The 19173-nt window shown below is 36.9% G+C and overlaps 1 protein-coding gene across 4 annotated transcripts; it reads left to right on the top strand.

Moving 5' to 3' along the window:
* The first annotated feature begins 172 nt into the window (after positions 1–172).
* Positions 173–9939, top strand: LOC18436383 (RING/U-box superfamily protein). 4 transcript variants are annotated; one of them, XM_006846404.4, is made up of 7 exons: positions 173–528; positions 828–1183; positions 8507–8641; positions 8778–8820; positions 9041–9109; positions 9286–9400; positions 9660–9939. In XM_006846404.4, the coding sequence occupies exons 2-7, from the start codon at positions 894–896 to the stop codon at positions 9794–9796; spliced, it is 789 nt and encodes a 262-aa protein (XP_006846467.1). In that variant the 5' UTR covers positions 173–528; positions 828–893; the 3' UTR covers positions 9797–9939. The 4 variants fall into 4 exon arrangements, 3 of the variants coding, with proteins under 3 accessions (XP_006846467.1, XP_020524279.1, XP_088704208.1); XR_016041510.1 differs by having other exon boundaries at positions 175–528; positions 9022–9109; XM_020668620.2 differs by having other exon boundaries at positions 176–528; positions 8946–9109.
* The last annotated feature ends 9234 nt before the right edge of the window (positions 9940–19173 follow it).

Below are 19173 nucleotides of genomic sequence, written 5' to 3' on the forward strand. Positions count from 1 at the left end.
TGATTGTAAAAAAAATTTAAATTTATAACAAATTATCTAGATCGTTCATCCTGCCTTAAAAATAAATGTTGGTAAATTAACAAGATTTTATATTTTTTTAAATTTAAATTTTATTACCAATTTTGTAAATTGATTTCAGAGCATCATATATATTTCCGCAATCAAAATGCCTGTCAGGATGAAGATTTGAAGGGAGGCTTTATTTTTATTTTTATAAAGCGTAAGCTTTTATAGAAACCTCAATCTTCCTTTAGGAATTTGATAGGGCTGCACCTTTTTGAAAAGGTCAAACGAAGGAAAACATGCCCTTTGGTCCGCCACCGGCCACCCTTTCCCTTTAAGAAGAAACCGATGTCTGAATCCTCACTTTCCTCTGACTTACTAAATTTTCAATCTTTAACTATCTCTAACTGACCGACATTTCCCCGAAGCGGAAGCGGTGATTTTCCGGCGAATGGACTTTTTGCCGAAGATTTGGCCGGAATCCTTCCCTTCTCAGCTCCACCTGCTGGATTTCTCCTCATTTTGGTAACATCTCTCTGCCTTCCTTCTTTCATTGGTCTGTTTTGCAATTATGTTTTTAATTTCTTCCATCCCTGTAGCATCTCTCTCGCTTCCTTCTTTCCATTGCTCGGTTTGCAATTGTATTTTTAATTTCTTTCATCCCTTTTTTGTTATTGATTTTCCTTCAATTTTGCTTAAAAGACCGTAATTTATCTTCTAAATATGATATATATGTTTTTCTCCTTGTCTTCTCTTATTTTCTTATAAATCCGGTGTGATTTGGTGTTTTTTCCTGTTTTTTATCTGCTTTCCCATTTATGCAGTGATTGTTTGGTTAAGGAGCTGGTCTAGCCTTGCGCAAGGGCTGGAATAGAGGAGGGAAAACGCAGATGCGTAATGAACGGTCAGATGAGAATGGTGGCACTTGTGGGAATGTTGCGGATCTGGCACGTGTGGAGCTGGAGAGAGTTCAGGTCACTTCTGGTGTAGAGGTCTCAGTTTCAGAGGCCTCAACACCTGCAGCAGTTAATATTTTGATATCAGGTGGAGGAGATTCTCATAATAACCAGTTGGAAACTATTGCTATTGTGAAGTTGGACATTTGTAAGGATGAAAAGGATGAGAAATCACCAAAAAAGGTCGCCCACTCGAGAAGCCAGAGCTATGGTGAGCAGTGCAGGTACTTGTTGTTTTCTCTCATCGTATTCCATGCTCTGATTTATGTCGCAATTGGCAATAATTTTGGAGTTTCTGGTGAGCTTTTTCTTCGTTGATGTGTTCAGAAGATTTTTGATGGTTAGGAAATTTTTGTGGTACGTTTGGCTATGTAATTGACTTTTTCTTTTAACATTTAAGTGGGAAAAAGTTGAAATTAAAAGTTTATTTTTCTTTTCGGATAAAAGTATTGGATTTGACATTGTGTTTACAAATTAAAAACAAACATATTTTATTGCTAAAACTTCGTGTTTCCTAGTTCTAGTTCTGAATTTTTGATTTATTAGTATCATTTTGACATTTTCAATTTGTGTAATGTGAAAGATAGATTTCTTTTCCTCATTTGTCATAGATTTGTTATATCCTTGTATGGTGTATGGTTAAAAGTATGTATACCCCGGTGCTAAAGTTTTGTGTGCTTAGTTTAGTATTTAATTGTTATGTCAGCAAGTTATTTGCAGTGCTTGCCATGGTAATCTATACTGTTTTTCAGATATATAATGCGATGTCACATTTTCAGTTATGATATTATAGCTTGTAGGGCATTTTTAGTCTTTGTTTCATGTTATATACGTTATTACATTTATTTTTTCTTTGTAAATGAATATGTTTTGCATCAGATTCATTGAATTCACGTACACCATTGGAGTTCACTCCTTTGGCTCCCTTTTTCCTGCAGTGAAGCATGGTGGAACAAAAACTTCGCCAAAAAATGGCAATATGTACTTGGTACTGGATAATTATTCAATATATTTATATGATGAAAGTAAGCCAAACAAATTTACTATTTTTGTATCTATTCATCAAAGAGGAAATCACTATCCTTTAGATATCTTCTCTTAAGGAAGAAGATTTTGATGACTCAACTCTTGGGAAACAAATGAGAAGGTGCTCTATTTCCAATAGATGAAATCGTTTAGTGGGAAAATATATTTTCAGATTTTGAAAGAAAGGATGTATACTCCTAAAACCCATCGTTTTCCCCTCTTATTTTTATAAAAGAACCCGAAAATATCCCTCAACGAGGGGCATTTCTGCCCCTGAACGGCTCGCCTAGCGGGTGCCCAAGGGCCTAGGCGGTCGCCCAGGGGCAGGCTGCCTAGACTCTAGGCAGTCCACCTTTTGGAACAATGATTGGGGAAGATGTTGCACATAGAATTAGCATTGGGTGGGCGAAGTGGACATTTGCAATTGGAATTTTATGTGATTGCCTCATAACAATGAAGGTGACGGGCAAGTGTTATAGGACTGTTGTGGGATGATCTTTGTTCTATATGGTGGAATATTGGGTGGTCATAAAATAATATACCCATAGAATAAGTGTAGTGGAGATGAGGATGTTGAGATGGATGAGTGGTAAGGCAAGAAGGAATAGAATTCAAAATGAATACATTGGGGAAAATTGGGGTGTGCCACCAATAGGCGATAAGATGAGAGAGAGTAGACTTTGGTGGGCTGGACATGTGTTGTACAGACCCAGTACAACACTTCTTATGAGGTGCAAGTTAGTTCAAGTGAAAGGCTCAAAAAGGGCTAGGGGTAGGTCCAAAGAGGATATGGTTGGAAGTAGTGACAAAAGATATTGGGATTTATGGCTTCACTGAGGGTATGGCCTTAATAGAGTAGAATGGTGAACCAAAATTTGTGTAACCGATCCCAATTAGTTGGGAAAAGGCTTTGACAATGATGATTCAATCCTACCATAAATCAATATTTAGTTTTTAACTGGGAAAATGGCAATCCCTTGAAAACATTTTGTAGTGAAAGATCCCCCCTCACTTGGGAGAGGGACTTCTCCTTCTTACCCTTTTCTTACCTCCCAAATATCTCACACGATATGGTAGATTGGGGGGTCAACATATATATTATAAATTTACCCTTTCAGTTACGCCAAACATCTTGCCACCTTCTCCCTCTCTAATTTCTCTTTAGTTACTCCAGAATTTGGCACCTCTGTCTCTTATCTCTCTTCATTTACCCCAAAATCTCAAACCTCACCCCCACCTCTATGTCTCTCTCTCCCTCTCTTACTCTCTACCCGCAATTTCCCCCAGAACCTCGGCTCCTCTCCAATATCCACCTACTATTTTTTTATTTTGAGTGTTTAATATCCCTTTACTATTATAAATACCATACCCATTTCCGCCCCCCCCCCCCCTCCCCAAGCCAAAAAAAAAAACTACCACCTCTCTCTCTCTCTGAATTTTGTTTCATATCAACATCTAATGTGTTAAAGGAATTTTATCACAATGACAATACCTATTTATCAGATTATTCTGCACAAATATATTAAACATCAATATCAGCTCGTATTATGTGAGCATGAAGCTCAAACCCAATTGAAGGTCATGTAGGCTTGCACGTAGGTAGGTGAAATTAGCGTTTATATAAATGTCAAATCTAGGCATTTGGTTGAAGGTTTCAACAGCTTTTACTGCTTCCGAGCTCGAGAAAAAGCCATTGATCATGGTGGAACTAGAGTTTTGAAATGGGTGGAGATTTCAAGATCCTCATTGTCTGAGATGGGGTAGAAAGCTAAGAACTTGCTAATGCTGAAGGGGTTGAAAGATTGTCCAGCCAGGGTGACATGGGGCTAGGAGTTGCTTGAGATTATTTATCAGAGTATTCTGCACGGATAAATAATTATCAGAATTCTGCACAAATATATCAAACATCAAGATCAGCTCTCATTATGAAGGTCAGATAGCCTTGTACATCGGTAGGTAAAATTAGCATCTATATTAATGTCAAATCTAATTATTCTTTTGCTGGTTCAGGGCTCTGAGAAGAGCCACTGATCATGGTGCTATTCGTAAATGGAGCTAAACTTTTGATATGGGTAGAGATGTTAAGATTCCGATGGTCTGAGATGCTGTAGAAAGCTAAGAGTCGCTTATGGTAAGGGGTTGAAAGACTTGCCATGCCATGGTAATATGGGAATGAAGTTGCTTGAGTTTGAGCATGGTGGTGCAGGCACCTAAGACTTGTACCGGGCTCAGGTGATGGAGATGAGTGAGTTCAACAAAGAGAAAAGCGACCATTGTAGGGGTTTTGAAGCATGCTGTAGGTGGGAAAGGAAGAGAGAGAGAGAGAGAGAGAGAGAGAGAGAACCAAGTATGGTCAAGGGGTTGAAAGACTTGCCATGCCATGGTAATATGGGAATGAAGTTGCTTGAGTTTGAGCATGGTGGTGCAGGCACCTAAGACTTGTACCGGGCTCAGGTGATGGAGATGAGTGAGGTCAGCAAAGAGAAAAGCGACCATTGTAGGGGTTTTGAAGCATGCTGTAGGTGGGAAAGGAAGAGAGAGAGAGAGAGAGAGAGAGAGAGAGAGAGAGAGAGAGAGAGAGAGAACCAAGTATGGTCAAGGGGTTGAAAGACTTGCCATGCCATGGTAATATGGGAATGAAGTTGCTTGAGTTTGAGCATGGTGGTGCAGGCACCTAAGACTTGTACCGGGCTCAGGTGATGGAGATGAGTGAGTTCAGCAAAGAGAAAAGCGACCATTGTAGGGGTTTTGAAGCATGCTGTAGGTGGGAAAGGAAGAGAGAGAGAGAGAGAGAGAGAGAGAGAGAGAGAGAGAGAGAGAACCAAGTATGGTCAAGGGGTTGAAAGACTTGCCATGCCATGGTAATATGGGAATGAAGTTGCTTGAGTTTGAGCATGGTGGTGCAGGCACCTAAGACTTGTACAGGGCTCAGGTGATGGAGATGAGTGAGTTCAGCAAAGAGAAAAGCGACCATTGTAGGGGTTTTGAAGCATGCTGTAGGTGGGAAAGGAAGAGAGAGAGAGAGAGAGAGAGAGAGAGAGAACCAAGATTGTGGGAGTTATGATTAGTGTTACATGGACATCGGTGCTTGGTGTCTAAGACATGTCTAAAATATCTACTGCTTAGGGTCAAAAAGCTAGTGTAGCCTCGACATGTCGGGGTTTGAATTCGCGATGAGCTTCAAACTCAACATGCAAAAAACGAATCTCATGGATATTCGGGTGGAAAATGGAACCTGGTGGAATCTGTCTGCTAGATTGGATTATGGTGTAGAATTGTTGCTAGGTGAATTCCTCTGGTAACCTGTGTATAAGGAAATCAGGATACACCAGTGGGATGGCGTCATTGAGAGGTTTGAGTGGCAACTAGTCTCCTGGAAAGGCTTCTACTTATCTTTGGGGGGAAGAGTTACACTCTTTAAAGCCACCTTTTCAAGCATCCCGATCTGTAATCTGTGCCTTTTTGAATGCCAATGTCAGTAGTCCATATACTAGAGAAAATGATTAGGGAATTCTTATGGTTGGGGGCACAAGATAGCCAAAAGATGCACTTAGTGAAATGGTCCATTGTATGCAAGTCCACGGAAACTGGGGGCTTGGGTATTGGATTCTTGAAGATACGAAACCTTTTTGCTGGGCAAGGATTTGTGGCCCAAGAAAACCCACCTGGGGAGGAAGGTCACCCAGCAGAAGTATGGTTCATATGAATCTTGTATGCTGCAAATACCTAATGCCAACCCATGTATGTTGGCAGCATGGAATGGGAGCTCTCTCAGCTTACACTCCCTTTCCGACAGAGGTTCCCTTATTACCAAAAGTGAGGAAAAAATTTAGTTTGGGCTAGACACCTGGTTGGGAGACTTCATTGCGAATCAGTTCCCATCTCTGTTCTTGCTGCCCCCTAACCAAGCATGCTCCATAGTTGAGGGGGCACCAGGTATGGACCCCAAGATTCAGACTCCATATCAATGATGTTGAACTACTCGAATTAGAAAAGCTACTTTGTACCCTTCAAATCTTTACCTTGCCTGGGTTCACTAGGGACAAATTCATTTGGAGCCCTGCCTCATCAAGTCTCTTCAGCATCTTATCTATTATATTCTTGGGAATGAAGCCTAAAATGGTGGTCAATAGGGCCGGGGTCCCTCCTGCGCTCACCATAATCCAGCTGTTTGGATGCATCACTATACATGAAAAGATTCTAACAGTGGACAAACTTCAAAGGTGCAGCTTCTAAACCTCTTATTGCATCATGCAAGTACAAAGCAAGATTGTTGTTTCAACAAAAATTCAACCTTGACCACAATGGAGTGAAAAGGTAACCCATCGAAAAAGAAGTTGGAAAATCCATCTTCTAATTACTTCCTTTCCTGTTTTCTTTCGAAAATACTTACCTTTGGTTGCGCTAGCATACAACTTGACATATGTTATCTATCAAAAAGAAAACAAAAGCAATTCAAGAAACCCAAAACTCTGTTTTTCTTTTTCTTTTTTTTGACGTAGTGTTCATGAAGAAACCCAAAAGTCTGACCATATGAACACAAAATATATTAACAAAAATCCACATTGAAAGAAATAAAAAACTGAGAACATTCTAAATGTTTTAAAACTAACTCGTATGCTTATAACAAAGACTATGTAGAGGCCCTCAAAAACAATTGTGAGAAGGCTTCAAGGAATATATCGTGAGAGCGACTGAGAGAGACACAACAGCATTCTCCTCCATCTATTCCCTTTTGTTATTTAGGTTCTTTGTCTTTCAGGACAAGTCTTCTTTTCTTCAGTTTTGGTTTTCCATTCATTGTAAGAGGAGTAACAACTATACTTTTTTCAACCAATATACAAAAATTGCATGCAAAAAATCATTATTTTAAGTTGCAAATTAAATAATATGGAGAAATTTGATATGCTATCATAACATAAAATATTCGAACTTACATTTGGAACATTTTCAACATATTTTAAAATTTTAACCAAGATAAAAATGTCATCTTCATCATCATGGCCTTTTCCCAATTAATTGGGGTTGACTAAACCAAGATAAAATGTACTAGTTATAATGTCGTACATATACAAGGCAATTGAATAAGTCAAAAGTCATGACTCTTAGACAATTATGAATTAAAATATAGAAGTGAGGGAAACCATGTCTAACATAGAATGAGATCCTGCAACTAAGGATTCAATTTATGTTTGTTAAGCAAGATGCAAGAAAACAATGAAATTGGATCAAATCAAGGGGAGAGTGATCAATTACTTCAAACTATATTGTCAAAAGTCAGGGTATCATCTCATGAGGAGATTTGCCCAGTTTTTTTTTTTTCCGAGAGAGATGACTGATGCAGGGAGAAATTTGTTTGCATTAATGATGTACCCCAACCAAGAAACTGAAAGCATGAGGAACGGCTGACTCGATGTATCCTTTGCAAAGATAGTGAAGAGACAGTAGACCACATTTTCCTCCATTAACCTACTGCAGGGTACATTTGGAGCTTATATTTACAGACGTTTTGTGGCAGATTGGGTAATGCTGGGAATCGTTGAACTACTCTTTCAGGCCTATTTCTCACCCTCTGTCAAAGGTAGGGTTGATATTGGACCCTTGAGTTGTTATGGAAATGTATGGGTTACAATGTAACAGGAGGACCTTTGAAGATAAGGGGAAGTACATTCCGAGTGTCATGAAGAGCATCAAAACTACGGTGATAGAATGGGTGAGAAAACTTAAATGTTTCAAAACTTACACGACCTTGGACTTCATACTGAACTAGGATAATGTAGCCACATCTGGTAGAAAACACTAGGCAACCACCAGTACAGGGCATAATCAAATTAAAAATTGATGGTGAATCCTTGGAAGGGTGGGTGTTAGAGGAATATTTAGGGATAGCTAGGGATCCCTAATCTCATCCTTTTGGGGGCCCGTGGGCATTGCCACCTCATCAATCGCGGAGGCTTGTCGCCTTCTACAAGATCTCAAGCTATTGGATAGAAGTTAGGGAAAAACACCATCAACTGGGTGAATAGACTACCTATCTGCTCATGGTGGCTGGATCAGATTTTAGAGAGATTTTTTTTCTTAGTACCTTGCTGAACACCAGTTTTTGTCATACTTGGCAAGAGGCTAATAGCACTGTGGATGGCTTGGCTAAACATGGAGCTCTCAACACATCTCCAGTGCTCCATCCACCTTGGAGTACAAAACCATCTGTAAATTGTTTTCTTTCTTTTGCTTGCTTATTCTAGGCTGAGCAGGTTTCTCCTTTTTTTTTGTTAATGGGAATGCTCTTTCCAAATTTATACAGAGTTTATTGTATGATCCAATTTTCATATGTATCTGTTTTACATACCAATTTAATAGTGCTATGTTTCCTCAAAAGAAAACGGTAAAGGGGTTTTTGTGGCCCTGAATTCTTTTCATGAGAGGAATTTTATTGCCTTCTAATCATTTAAATCTAATTTCCTTTGCTTGAATAACTTAAAAAGAGGAACACAGGGTTGCTGATTTATACTTCTGAACAGGGTGTGTCAGCAGCCATCAGATGAAGCCCTGATGGAACTGGGTTGCCGATGCCGAGGTGAACTCGCAAAGGCTCATAAATCCTGCATAGAGTTATGGTTTCGTACTAGAGGTTCCAACAGATGCGAGATATGCCAGTACGCAATGACCTTAGTGTGCTTATACTAAAGAGTTACTTATTGTGGATTGAAATCTTTGGTGACATCTACTTTCTTAAAAAAAAAAATTAAGAAAAAAAAATCTTCAGTGACGTCTCTTATGTGTCCTTTTCAGGCAGGTTGCGGTAAATGTTCCCCCTCCAGATTCGCAACCCACGGTAAGTGACCTTCTGTGTATAAGGAAACCTTGATTACCTCTTTCATGTTTCGAGCTTTCATCATTAGAAAACAATACTTTCTCAAAGGGGAAGAGTATCTTACACCATGCATGTTACACAAACAGGACATCCACCGGAACATGGTTGTTGCATGGTATTTACTTTCCATTTTCTCAGATTTCTCATTGATATTTGCCTTAGTTTTATGTTTGTGTAACAGCCCAATTATTGGGTTTGGAGGATTGATCCACGTGGAGGACCAGATTCTGGACAGAGAGGCCGTCAAAGGGTATGCATATCAGCATCATCATAACCCTCTATTGTTTACATCTTTTCTGTTCATGTGATGTGTTTCCTTGTTGACTCGTGATCATCAAGAGGCACGTGATGGGGTCATCATCATGATTATTTATATTATTCATTTTAATTAAAATAAGAAATTGGTTCTTACATGCTTTTTCCTAGGGATGCTTCAATCCACTTTGGATTGCATTCTCAATTCTCATCGGAGGACTTCTACTTGATGTGCTGATATCCATCTCCCTTGGTATCTCTGCTCTGCCAGTGAACATAATAATTGGTATCCTCTCTCTTCCTCTCTCTCTCTCTGATTGCAGACTGGGCTAAGAGTAGAAAACTCGATGATGCAAAGTTAATGATTGGCATTTACTACAATATATGTGCTTGCGTATGATATTATCATTTGATTTGCACTGTATGCATCCATAGACAACTACACTAATGAAATTTTATTGTCATTGATATGCATGATACACATTATACATATGTACATGGCATACACATAATAGATCTGCATGCGTCTATACGGGCATATGCAGGTGTTTTGGTTGTGCTTGGACTTGGAACTGCGCTTCGTCTTGCACTGGAATGCTGCCATGAATGGAGCATACGGAGGTCCATAGAAAGGGCAGAATCAAATTTAAATGTAAATCCTGTTTACCCTCCTGTGGTGTAGTTTGTATATATAAGTCTGAGGCAAAATGGAATATTTATTTGTTTTTTCATTTGTTTTTCTCTGTAAAGGAAGAAACGTTCACGTAATTTGTTGTAATATGTAATTCTGTCAGATTAAGAAAGCAATCAAATGTATTTTATGTTTGTGGTTGTGATTTTTTATAGTTGGCTCTTTGTTTATGCTGGCTCCACCCTGTGGATTTCTTTCTTGCTCGCAGAGTGGATCCATCATCATGATAAGGCAAATTTTATGTTGGCTGTCTACCTAACACAATTCAGCCTCTATACCTGGGTAGGGGATGGGCTAAAAGAAAATTTAAGGTCATCTCTCACTTGCAGAGTGGATCCATACAAACAACTTTATGCTGAATAAGGTCTTCTAATTTCTCGGACTACTGAAGAAATGATGAGGTCCACAATGTCTTTTCAACTTAGATAGTTTCAAGGACCAAATGTTTGAAAACTCCTCCATAAGAATATGATGTATAATTTAGGGAAACTGTTATCTACCTTCTAAGATGGAAGGTACGACTCTCTCTCAAAAAAAAGAACGGGCACAAAATAACTAGCATGTACCATTCTCGCATAAGGGTAAAAATTCGTTTGACTCCCATGGGTAGATTTACCATTTTAGAATCACTAGGCGGAGTATTGTTTTGGAAAAATAATAGATTCTGAGTGCCTACATACGCTCTTCCAAAAACTGGATCGTCCATATGCAATTGCAGGGCATAATTGGATTGTTTAAGGTTGCAACCTTATAGAAATTGTTTTTTTTTTTTTGTTAAATCGATGGGTTATGTTATTATTGTTGTTTTTATTGCTATCGTCGTTGTTTGCTACGTTAAGTAGGTTGGAGTCTTAGCGGTAGTATCAACAAGCTTTATGATGAAATCTTTGACTCCATTTTCACTAAAAAGACGTCACCTTTTATATAAACTTACCCAAAAAAAAAAAAAGTCACATTCTCAACATTTGCACTCCTCAAAATACATCTAGTTAGGGTTTAGGAAATGCAAATTTTGCTACTGCGCGTGTACTAAAAAAAGGGGTAAATTTTTTAAATGGTGTGAGAATTGCATTATTTATCGTTCGACACTTCGCAATTATTCCGATTTAAATCATGTACCTTATGATGGGTATTTCAAAATTAAACTATATAGATAAAATATAAAATAGTTTTATTTTGATAAATTTCTCAAAAGTGGATAATTACATGCGAGCAAATGAGTTTCTTACCTTTGACATCACCTTAGTAGTCAGATCTCAACAGCAGGAGGCGGGATGAACATTATACCCTAACCGAATTTTATGAACTTTGATCGTTGACACAGCCGTCCGCTATTGGCATTGATGGCTGCAATTGTGTCAAACACCTGTATGATACTCAATTTCTCGCATTGTATATACCAATAAATATGCACACCAGCCATTCCAATTGAATCATATACCCTCCACATTCTTAATTCTTATTTAATCTAAGGAATGTGCCACAATGTGGCAAAATGTTGTCTTGTTTGACACGTCAACCACGAGTCCTCATGTCTAAATTTCATCTTATTTGAATGAAAACCAAATCCTATTTGTAGTTTTTAAATTGGGTTTGGTTAGCTTCTTTAGCATGTAAAACAAATTAAATACAAAATCTTAACCACCCTCGTACAACATTAAGCACTTGGCACAAGCTAAACCAAACACAACAATCACCAACTTCCTTAGTTGTTTTTTTATTTTTTATTTTTTTTATTTTTATTTTTAAAAAAGATTATTGAATATTTAAAACAATCCCTCGGTTAGATAATGTCACCCCCCAAGAATTTACAATACTGATATTCCTGAGATGTGACAGTCAAAACATATATACATCTCTTTTTTAGGACAAATTTACAATGGCGAATTCTTACAAAGTAACAAAAGAAAGTTTAAGCACAACTACAATATCTTCCGGAGTTGATTCTGACGAGCACTCAAAATGAAACCGCAGTTATCCTGAAAAAAATATTTACCATAATTTGATGAGTTTGGCTACTCAGTAAGTGATCATCATAATTCTAAAAATAATCATGGTTGAAAGATACCAATATTTTCAAAAGGGAGATCTATTAACAGAAATGCATTAACAGTTTCACTTTAAAAAATGCATAATTAAGTATAATCCAAATAATTGAAATGCATATAACATTTTAACGGCAGTGTTATAATTCAAAAGATTTCACAAAATACCCTACTGGCGTCCCAAGTAGGTCACTTATATACCCCATCAGCGTCTTGATGGGTCCACTTAATCCTTATCGACGTCCCAGATAGGTCCTCTTAATCCCTGCAGGTCCCTACCGGCGTGTCGGATAGGTCCACTTATACCTCACCGGCGAACCGGATGAGTCCACTTGCATACTTAAAGTATTTCTAAATATCTTTAAACATTCGAAAGCAGCAATATCATGTACTCAACATATCACTAAAATTATTAATATGAATTTCATTGAAACCATTAATAACAGTCGCTTTCAATAACATTTAAAAAATAACCAGTCAATATTTTGGGCTCAAATTTAGAAAGGTAACAGTTCGTAAAGATATTCTAGCATAATTGCCAATCTAATATGTATAGAAAAACTCTTATAGAAATTCAAGAATACAAAATTATCACAATTTATGGGATGTCAATTCGTAAATAAACATTTCACAGACAATGCTGTAATCAATTGTAAAAATATCAGTTTTCAAATAATAAGGCAGTCATTTGCACATGAATTTTACAATGTCTAAATATTCAAAAACAGTAGAAAGAAATCTCACAATTTACTAAAAGAAGAAATATCACCTTTATTTCTAATAATTTTACAGTATCTAAAATTTTCTAACAATAGATAAGAAAATATAAATAAATTTATTTTTAAGAATTTATAGCGTTTAAAATTTCTAACATAGATAAAATATCATAATTTTATTAAAAAGATTATTTTTCAAAATAATGAGGTCGCTTGCGCATAAAATTTATCGCGCCCAAAATTCATGATGACAAGAAAAAGTAATTATTTCATTTCATTTTTAAAAAGAACAGATTATTTTTCAAGATAATGAAGCCACTTACCTAAAATATTTGAGAGGGAGCTTCCGATAAAAATTCGGCTTGAGAGGGGAGCTCACTGTGTTTCGACTAGAGAGAGAAAGATTTCAAAAGTTTTCTAGGGTGAGAGTCCTCACCTCTCCGAATTTAAATTCTTAGGACATATTATTATATTCTTGATTAAGCTCCACCTCATACATGAGGTTTGACGATATTATTAAACGTGAAACATTTAAGTACTATGTCAACTAAAGGACGTGGTAATGAAAGGAAAAAGTCAACAAAAGTGGTGATGGTCCCTAAGGACCATAATACTTATATGGACTATCACACTATAAATAATTATTTATTTATTTATATATATATATTTTGAAAGCTTAGGATTGTTACATTCTTCCCCCCTTAAAGAAATTTACTCCTCTAAATTTGTGTACCTGATTACTGAAAATGATAGGGATATTTTTCTCTAATATCGTCTTCTCGTTCCCAAGTCGACTCATCTCTTGAATGGTACTACCATAATATACGGACCAAAAGAATCTCCTTGTTGTGCAACACTTGTACCTTTCTATCCAGTATCAAAATTGACTGCTCAATGAAGGATAGGTCCTTCCTGATCGGTAAAGGTTTATATTTCAAGATATGGGATGGGTCGGGCTGATATTTTCGTAGTGATGATACATAGAAAACATTGTGGACGTTTGCCAATTCGGGTGGTAAGGCAAGTCTATAAGCGACACCTCCCATTCTTTCCAAGATTTCAAGTGGTCCGATGTAACGTGAGCTCAACTTTCCTTTCTTGTCAAATCTCATAATGCCTTTTATTGGTGAGATCTTTAGGAAAACTCGACCACCTTCCTCAAATTCAAGATCTCTCCGTTGGTTATCGACATAACTATTTTGCCGACTCTGAGCTCTCCTGAGCCTTTCTCGAATTAATGTTATCTTATCTGTGGTTACCTAGACAATTTCTGGCCCCAAAAGCTTTCTTTCACCAACCTCGTCTCAACAAATGAGTGACCTGCATTTCCTTCCATATAGGGCTTCATATGGTGTCATCTGAATACTGGCTTGAAAGCCATTATTATAAGCAAACTCAATCAGGGGCAAATGATCATCCCAGCTTCCTGTAAAGTCAATGACACAGGCCCTCAGCATATCTTCCAAGGTTTGGATGGTCATCTCCGATTGTCCATCAGTTTGGGGGTGAAAGGCAGTGCTAAAGGTGAATCTCGTCCCCATGGCTGATTGTAGCCTAGCCCAAAATTTAGAAGTAAACCGAGTATCCGTGTCTGATAAAATACTGACCGGAACTCCACGCAACTGCACTATTTCCTCAATGTACAATTAGGCCAGTCGATCCAAAGTGTACGTCGTGTGAATCGACAGAAAATGGGCAGCTTTGGTCAGCCGGTCCACAATGACCCAAATGCTATCATATCCTGAATTTGTTCTAAGCAAGCCAGAGACAAAATCCATAGAGATGTGCTCCCACTTCCACTCTGGTACGAGTAAAGGCTGTAACAACCCAGCGGGCCTTTGATGCTCAGCTTTTACTTGCTAACATATTAGGTACTTAGACACAAATAATGCTACCTCTTTTTTCATATTATTCCACCAAAAGGTTTTCTTCAGGTCCTGATACATTTTAATACTTCCGGGATGTATCGTATAACGAGAGTGATGTGCTTCTTTTAAGATAACTTTCTTCACACTCTCATCATTCGGGGCACAAACCCGACCTTTGAATCTTAGCAAATCCTCACTACATATAGAGAGTTCTTCTTTCTTTCCCAGCTTCACCTCTTCTACAATTGTTATAAGCTGAGGGTCTTTCTTTTGTGCCGATCGAATCTGTTGGATTAATTGGGGTTCTGCCTTAATGTTGGCAATCATACTTACCACACCATTACTGGACGGAGCCGGATGCCAATCCACTATTTCTTCTAACAATCTCATATCTTGGATCATTAGATGAGCTAAGACTCCCGTAGATTTTCTACTTAGATCGTCGGCCACAACGTTAGCTTTTCCTGATTGATAATGGATTGTACAATCATAATCTTTTAAGAAATCCATCCATCTTATCTGCCACATATTTAAATTCTTCTGAGAGAAGAGGTATTTCAAGTTCTTATGATCCGTGTATATTTCGAATTGCTCACCATATAGATAATGCCTCCACATTTTCAAAGCGAATACTATTGCAGCCAGCTCCAAGTCATGAATTGGATATTTTTTCTCATATTCTTTCAACTGTCTGTATGCATATGCCATTACTTTCCCATATTGCATTAATACACAACCCAAGCATTTATGTGAAGCATCGCTATAAATCACAAATCCCCCACTCCCCTCAGGAATAGTTAAAATAGGTGCTGAAGTTAATTGAACTTTTAGTTCTTGAAAACTCTCCTCACATTCATTGTCCACTCAAATTTGACATTTTTTTGTGTCAATAGAGTCAATGGGGTTGCGATTTGAGAAAATCCTTCTACAAATTTTTTGTAATATCCTGCCAATCCCAAAAAGCTTCGAACTTTAGTCACATTACTTGGTTGTTTCCAATTAACAACGGCTTCAACCTTTGAAGGATCAACTGATATACCTTCCTTTGATATGACATGTCCTAAAAATGTCACTTGTTCAAGCCAAAATTCACATTTACTAAGTTTGGCATACAATTTCTTTTTTCTTAATATTTGCAATACTATTCTTACATGCTGCTCATGTTCCTTTTGATTCTTGAAATAAATTAAAATATCATCTATGAATACCACAATAAATTTATTCAAAAAGGGCTTAAAGTCCCAATTCATCAAATCCATAAATGTAGCCGGTGCATTGGTTAATCCAAAAGGCATGATTAAAAATTCATAATGGCGATACCTTGTTCTGAAAATTGTCTTGGGAACATCGTCACTTTTAATCTTAATTTGATGGTATCGAGATCTAAGATCAATTTTTGAAAACACTTGTGATCTTTGTAATTGATCAAATAAATCATCAATTCTCGGTTATGGATACTTATTTTTCACTGTCACTTGGTTCAATTGTCTATAATCGATACACAATCTCATGGTCCCATCTGTCTTTTTAACAAACAATACCGGAGCACCCCAAGGTGACACACTAGGCCTGATAAAACCTTTATCTAATAATTCTTCCAATTGTTGTTTAAGTTCCTTAAGTTCTGCAGGTGCCATTCTGTAAGGTGCCTTAAAAATTGGGGCTACCCCTAGCAATAATTCAATAGAAAATTCAATTTTCTTGTCAGGCGGTAATCCTCGCAATTCTTTAGAGAAAATATCAGGAAATTCTTGGATAACCGGAGTGCTATCCAAATTTATCTATTCCTTCCTATCTTCTTTCATATAGACAAGAAAGCCTTGACACCCTTTTCGAAGGAAGCGATTAGCTCGAATACAGGAGATTAAATATGATGGAGAGTCTTCTTTGATACCATTGAAGTAAATACTGGTTGATTCGGAATACTAAAGGTAACCATTTTCTTGTAACAATCAATACTTGTATGGTATGTAGAAATTCAGTCCATGCCTAAGATTACATCAAAATCTTGAATTTCTAGGAGTATTAAATCAACCAACAATTCCTTTTTTTCTATCTTTATTACACAGGATTTGTACACTATATTGGTGTCACTTGAATTTCCCATCGGTGTGGCTACCTCTAGAATGTAATCTAATTGTTCAGGTTCTACCTTTAAGTAGCATGCAAAGTGTGGTGACACAAATAAATGAGTAGATCCAGGATTAATCAAAACATGAGCTACTTTTTGGAAGATAATAAGAGTACCTTGGATCACTATTTTTGGGGCCTGAGCGTCTTGCTGGGTGATCGCAAATACTCTTCCATTCATCTGAGGCTTTTGAGCTATCTCTCCTTGCTTTGGAAGCTGTTGCATCTGTAGGTTAGGACATTCTCTAATCTGGTGCCCCAATTTTTCACATTTAAAACAGGCTCCAGAATTCCAATAACAAGGGCTCAATCTATGCTTTTTCCCACATTTTTTACATGGTTCTATTGGGCTTTGAATTGACAAGGGCCTTGGCTTCTTGTTTGCCCTTTCAAACTGTTGTCGATTAGATGGTGTGGGTCTAACCTGACTTTTCTGATTTGTCATCTTTTGGTAATATTCAAAATTTTTTTCGACAATTTGGGCTCGATCCACTATTTCAGTATAAGTTCTCAATTTTAAGACTGATATTCTGCTTCTAATAGTTGGTCAGAGACCCCTTTCAAATTTTTTCACCTTTCTTGCTTGATTGTTAATCATATGTGGTGCAAACCTAGCCAATTCAGTAAACTTGGCCTCGTATTGTGCTACTGTTCGGTTTCCTTAGATTAATTCCAGAAATTCCATTTCTTTTTGGTCTCGAATAAAATCTGGGAAATACTTTTCATTAAATGCCTCTAGAAATACTTCCCAAGTCAAGGGTTTATTTTCTTTGACCAATACTCCTTTTGTCATTCGCCACCAATGTTGTGCTTCACCTTCTAACATAAGGACATTCCTATCATCAGGACATTCCATTACCTTGAATATTTTCTCCAATTGCATAATCCATCCATCGGCTTCCAGTGGGTTTACAGTACCCTTAAAAGAAGGTGGGTTCAATTTCTTAAATTGTTCGATATTACTTCCACCATTTCCCATATCTGACTGCCTGGATGAATTGTTGTTTTCCATCTGATGTTGCATTAGAGCAACCATATTTTCCAAAGCTTTGTGAATTCCTTCTATATTAGCTTCAGCTATTCTTGATCTTGACTTCGTCCCGGTCTATACATGCAATAAATATGGTTTAAAGTACATTTTTTTTAAATTTCCTAAGAATCTTAAACCTATCGCTCTGATACCATAGTTGTCACGCCCCAAGAATTTACAATACTGATATTCCTGAGATGTGACTGTCAAAACATATATACAACTCTTTTTTAGAACAAATTTACCATGGCGAATTCTTACAAAGTAACAAAAGAAAGTTTAAGCACAACTACAATATCTTCCGGAGTTGATTCTGACGAGCACTCAAAATGAAACCGCAGTTATCCTGAAAAAAAATATTTACCATAATTTGATGAGTTAACTACTCAGTAAGTGATCATCATAATCCTAAAAATAATCATGGTTGAAAGATATCAATATTTTCAAAAGGGAGATCTATTAACAGAAATGCATTAACAGTTTCACTTTAAAAAATACATAATTAAGTATAATCCAAATAATTGAAATGCATATAACATTTAACGACAGTGCATAATTCAAAAGATTTCACAAAATACCCTTCTGGCGTCCCAAGTAGGTCACTTATATACCCCATCAGCGTCCTAATGGGTCCACTTAATTCCTATCAGTGTCCCAGATAGGTCCACTTAATCCTTGCAGGTCCACTTATACCTCACCGGCGTATCAGATGAGTCCACTTAATTCCTACTGGTGTACCGGATAGGTCCACTTATACCTCACCGGCGAACCATATGAGTCCACTTGCATACTTAAAGTATTTCTAAATCTCTTTAAACATTCGAAAGCAGCAATATCATGTACTCAACATATCACTGAAATTATTAATATGAATTTCACTGAAACCATTAATAACAGTCACTTTCAATAACATTTCAAAAATAATCAGTCAAATATTTTTGGCTCAAATTTAGAAAGGTAGCAGTTCGTAAAGACATTCTAGCATAATTGCCAATCTAATATGTATAGAAAAACTCTTATAGAAATTCAAGAATAAAGAATTATCACAATTTATGGAATGTCAATTCGCAAATAAACATTTCACAGACAATGCTTTAATCAATTGCAAAAATATCAGTGTTCAAAGAATAAGGCAGTCATTTGCACTTGAATTTTACAATGTCTAAATATTCAAAAACAGTAGAAAGAAATCTCACAAGTTTACTAAAAGAAGAAATATCACATTTATTTCTAATAATTTTACAGTATCTAAAATTTTCTAACAATAGACAAGAAAATATAAATAAATTTATTTTTAAGAATTTACAGCATTTAAAATTTCTTACATAGATAAAATATCACAATTTTATTAAAAAGATTATTTTTCAAAATAATGAGGTCGCTTGCGCATAAAATTTATCGCGCCTAAAATTCATGATAATAAGAAGAAATAATTATTTTATTTTATTTTAAAAAAAACGGATTATTTTTCAAGATAATGAAGTCACTTACCTAAAATATTTGAGAGGGAGCTTTCGATAAAAGTTCGGCTTGAGAGAGGAGCTCACTGTGTTTCGATTAGAAAGAGAAAGATCTCAAA

This window comes from Amborella trichopoda, chromosome 9, assembly GCF_054954075.1.
Source record: "Amborella trichopoda isolate Santa Cruz 75 chromosome 9, AtrichopodaSantaCruz75HAP2 v2.0, whole genome shotgun sequence".
Lineage (NCBI taxonomy): Eukaryota > Viridiplantae > Streptophyta > Magnoliopsida > Amborellales > Amborellaceae > Amborella > Amborella trichopoda.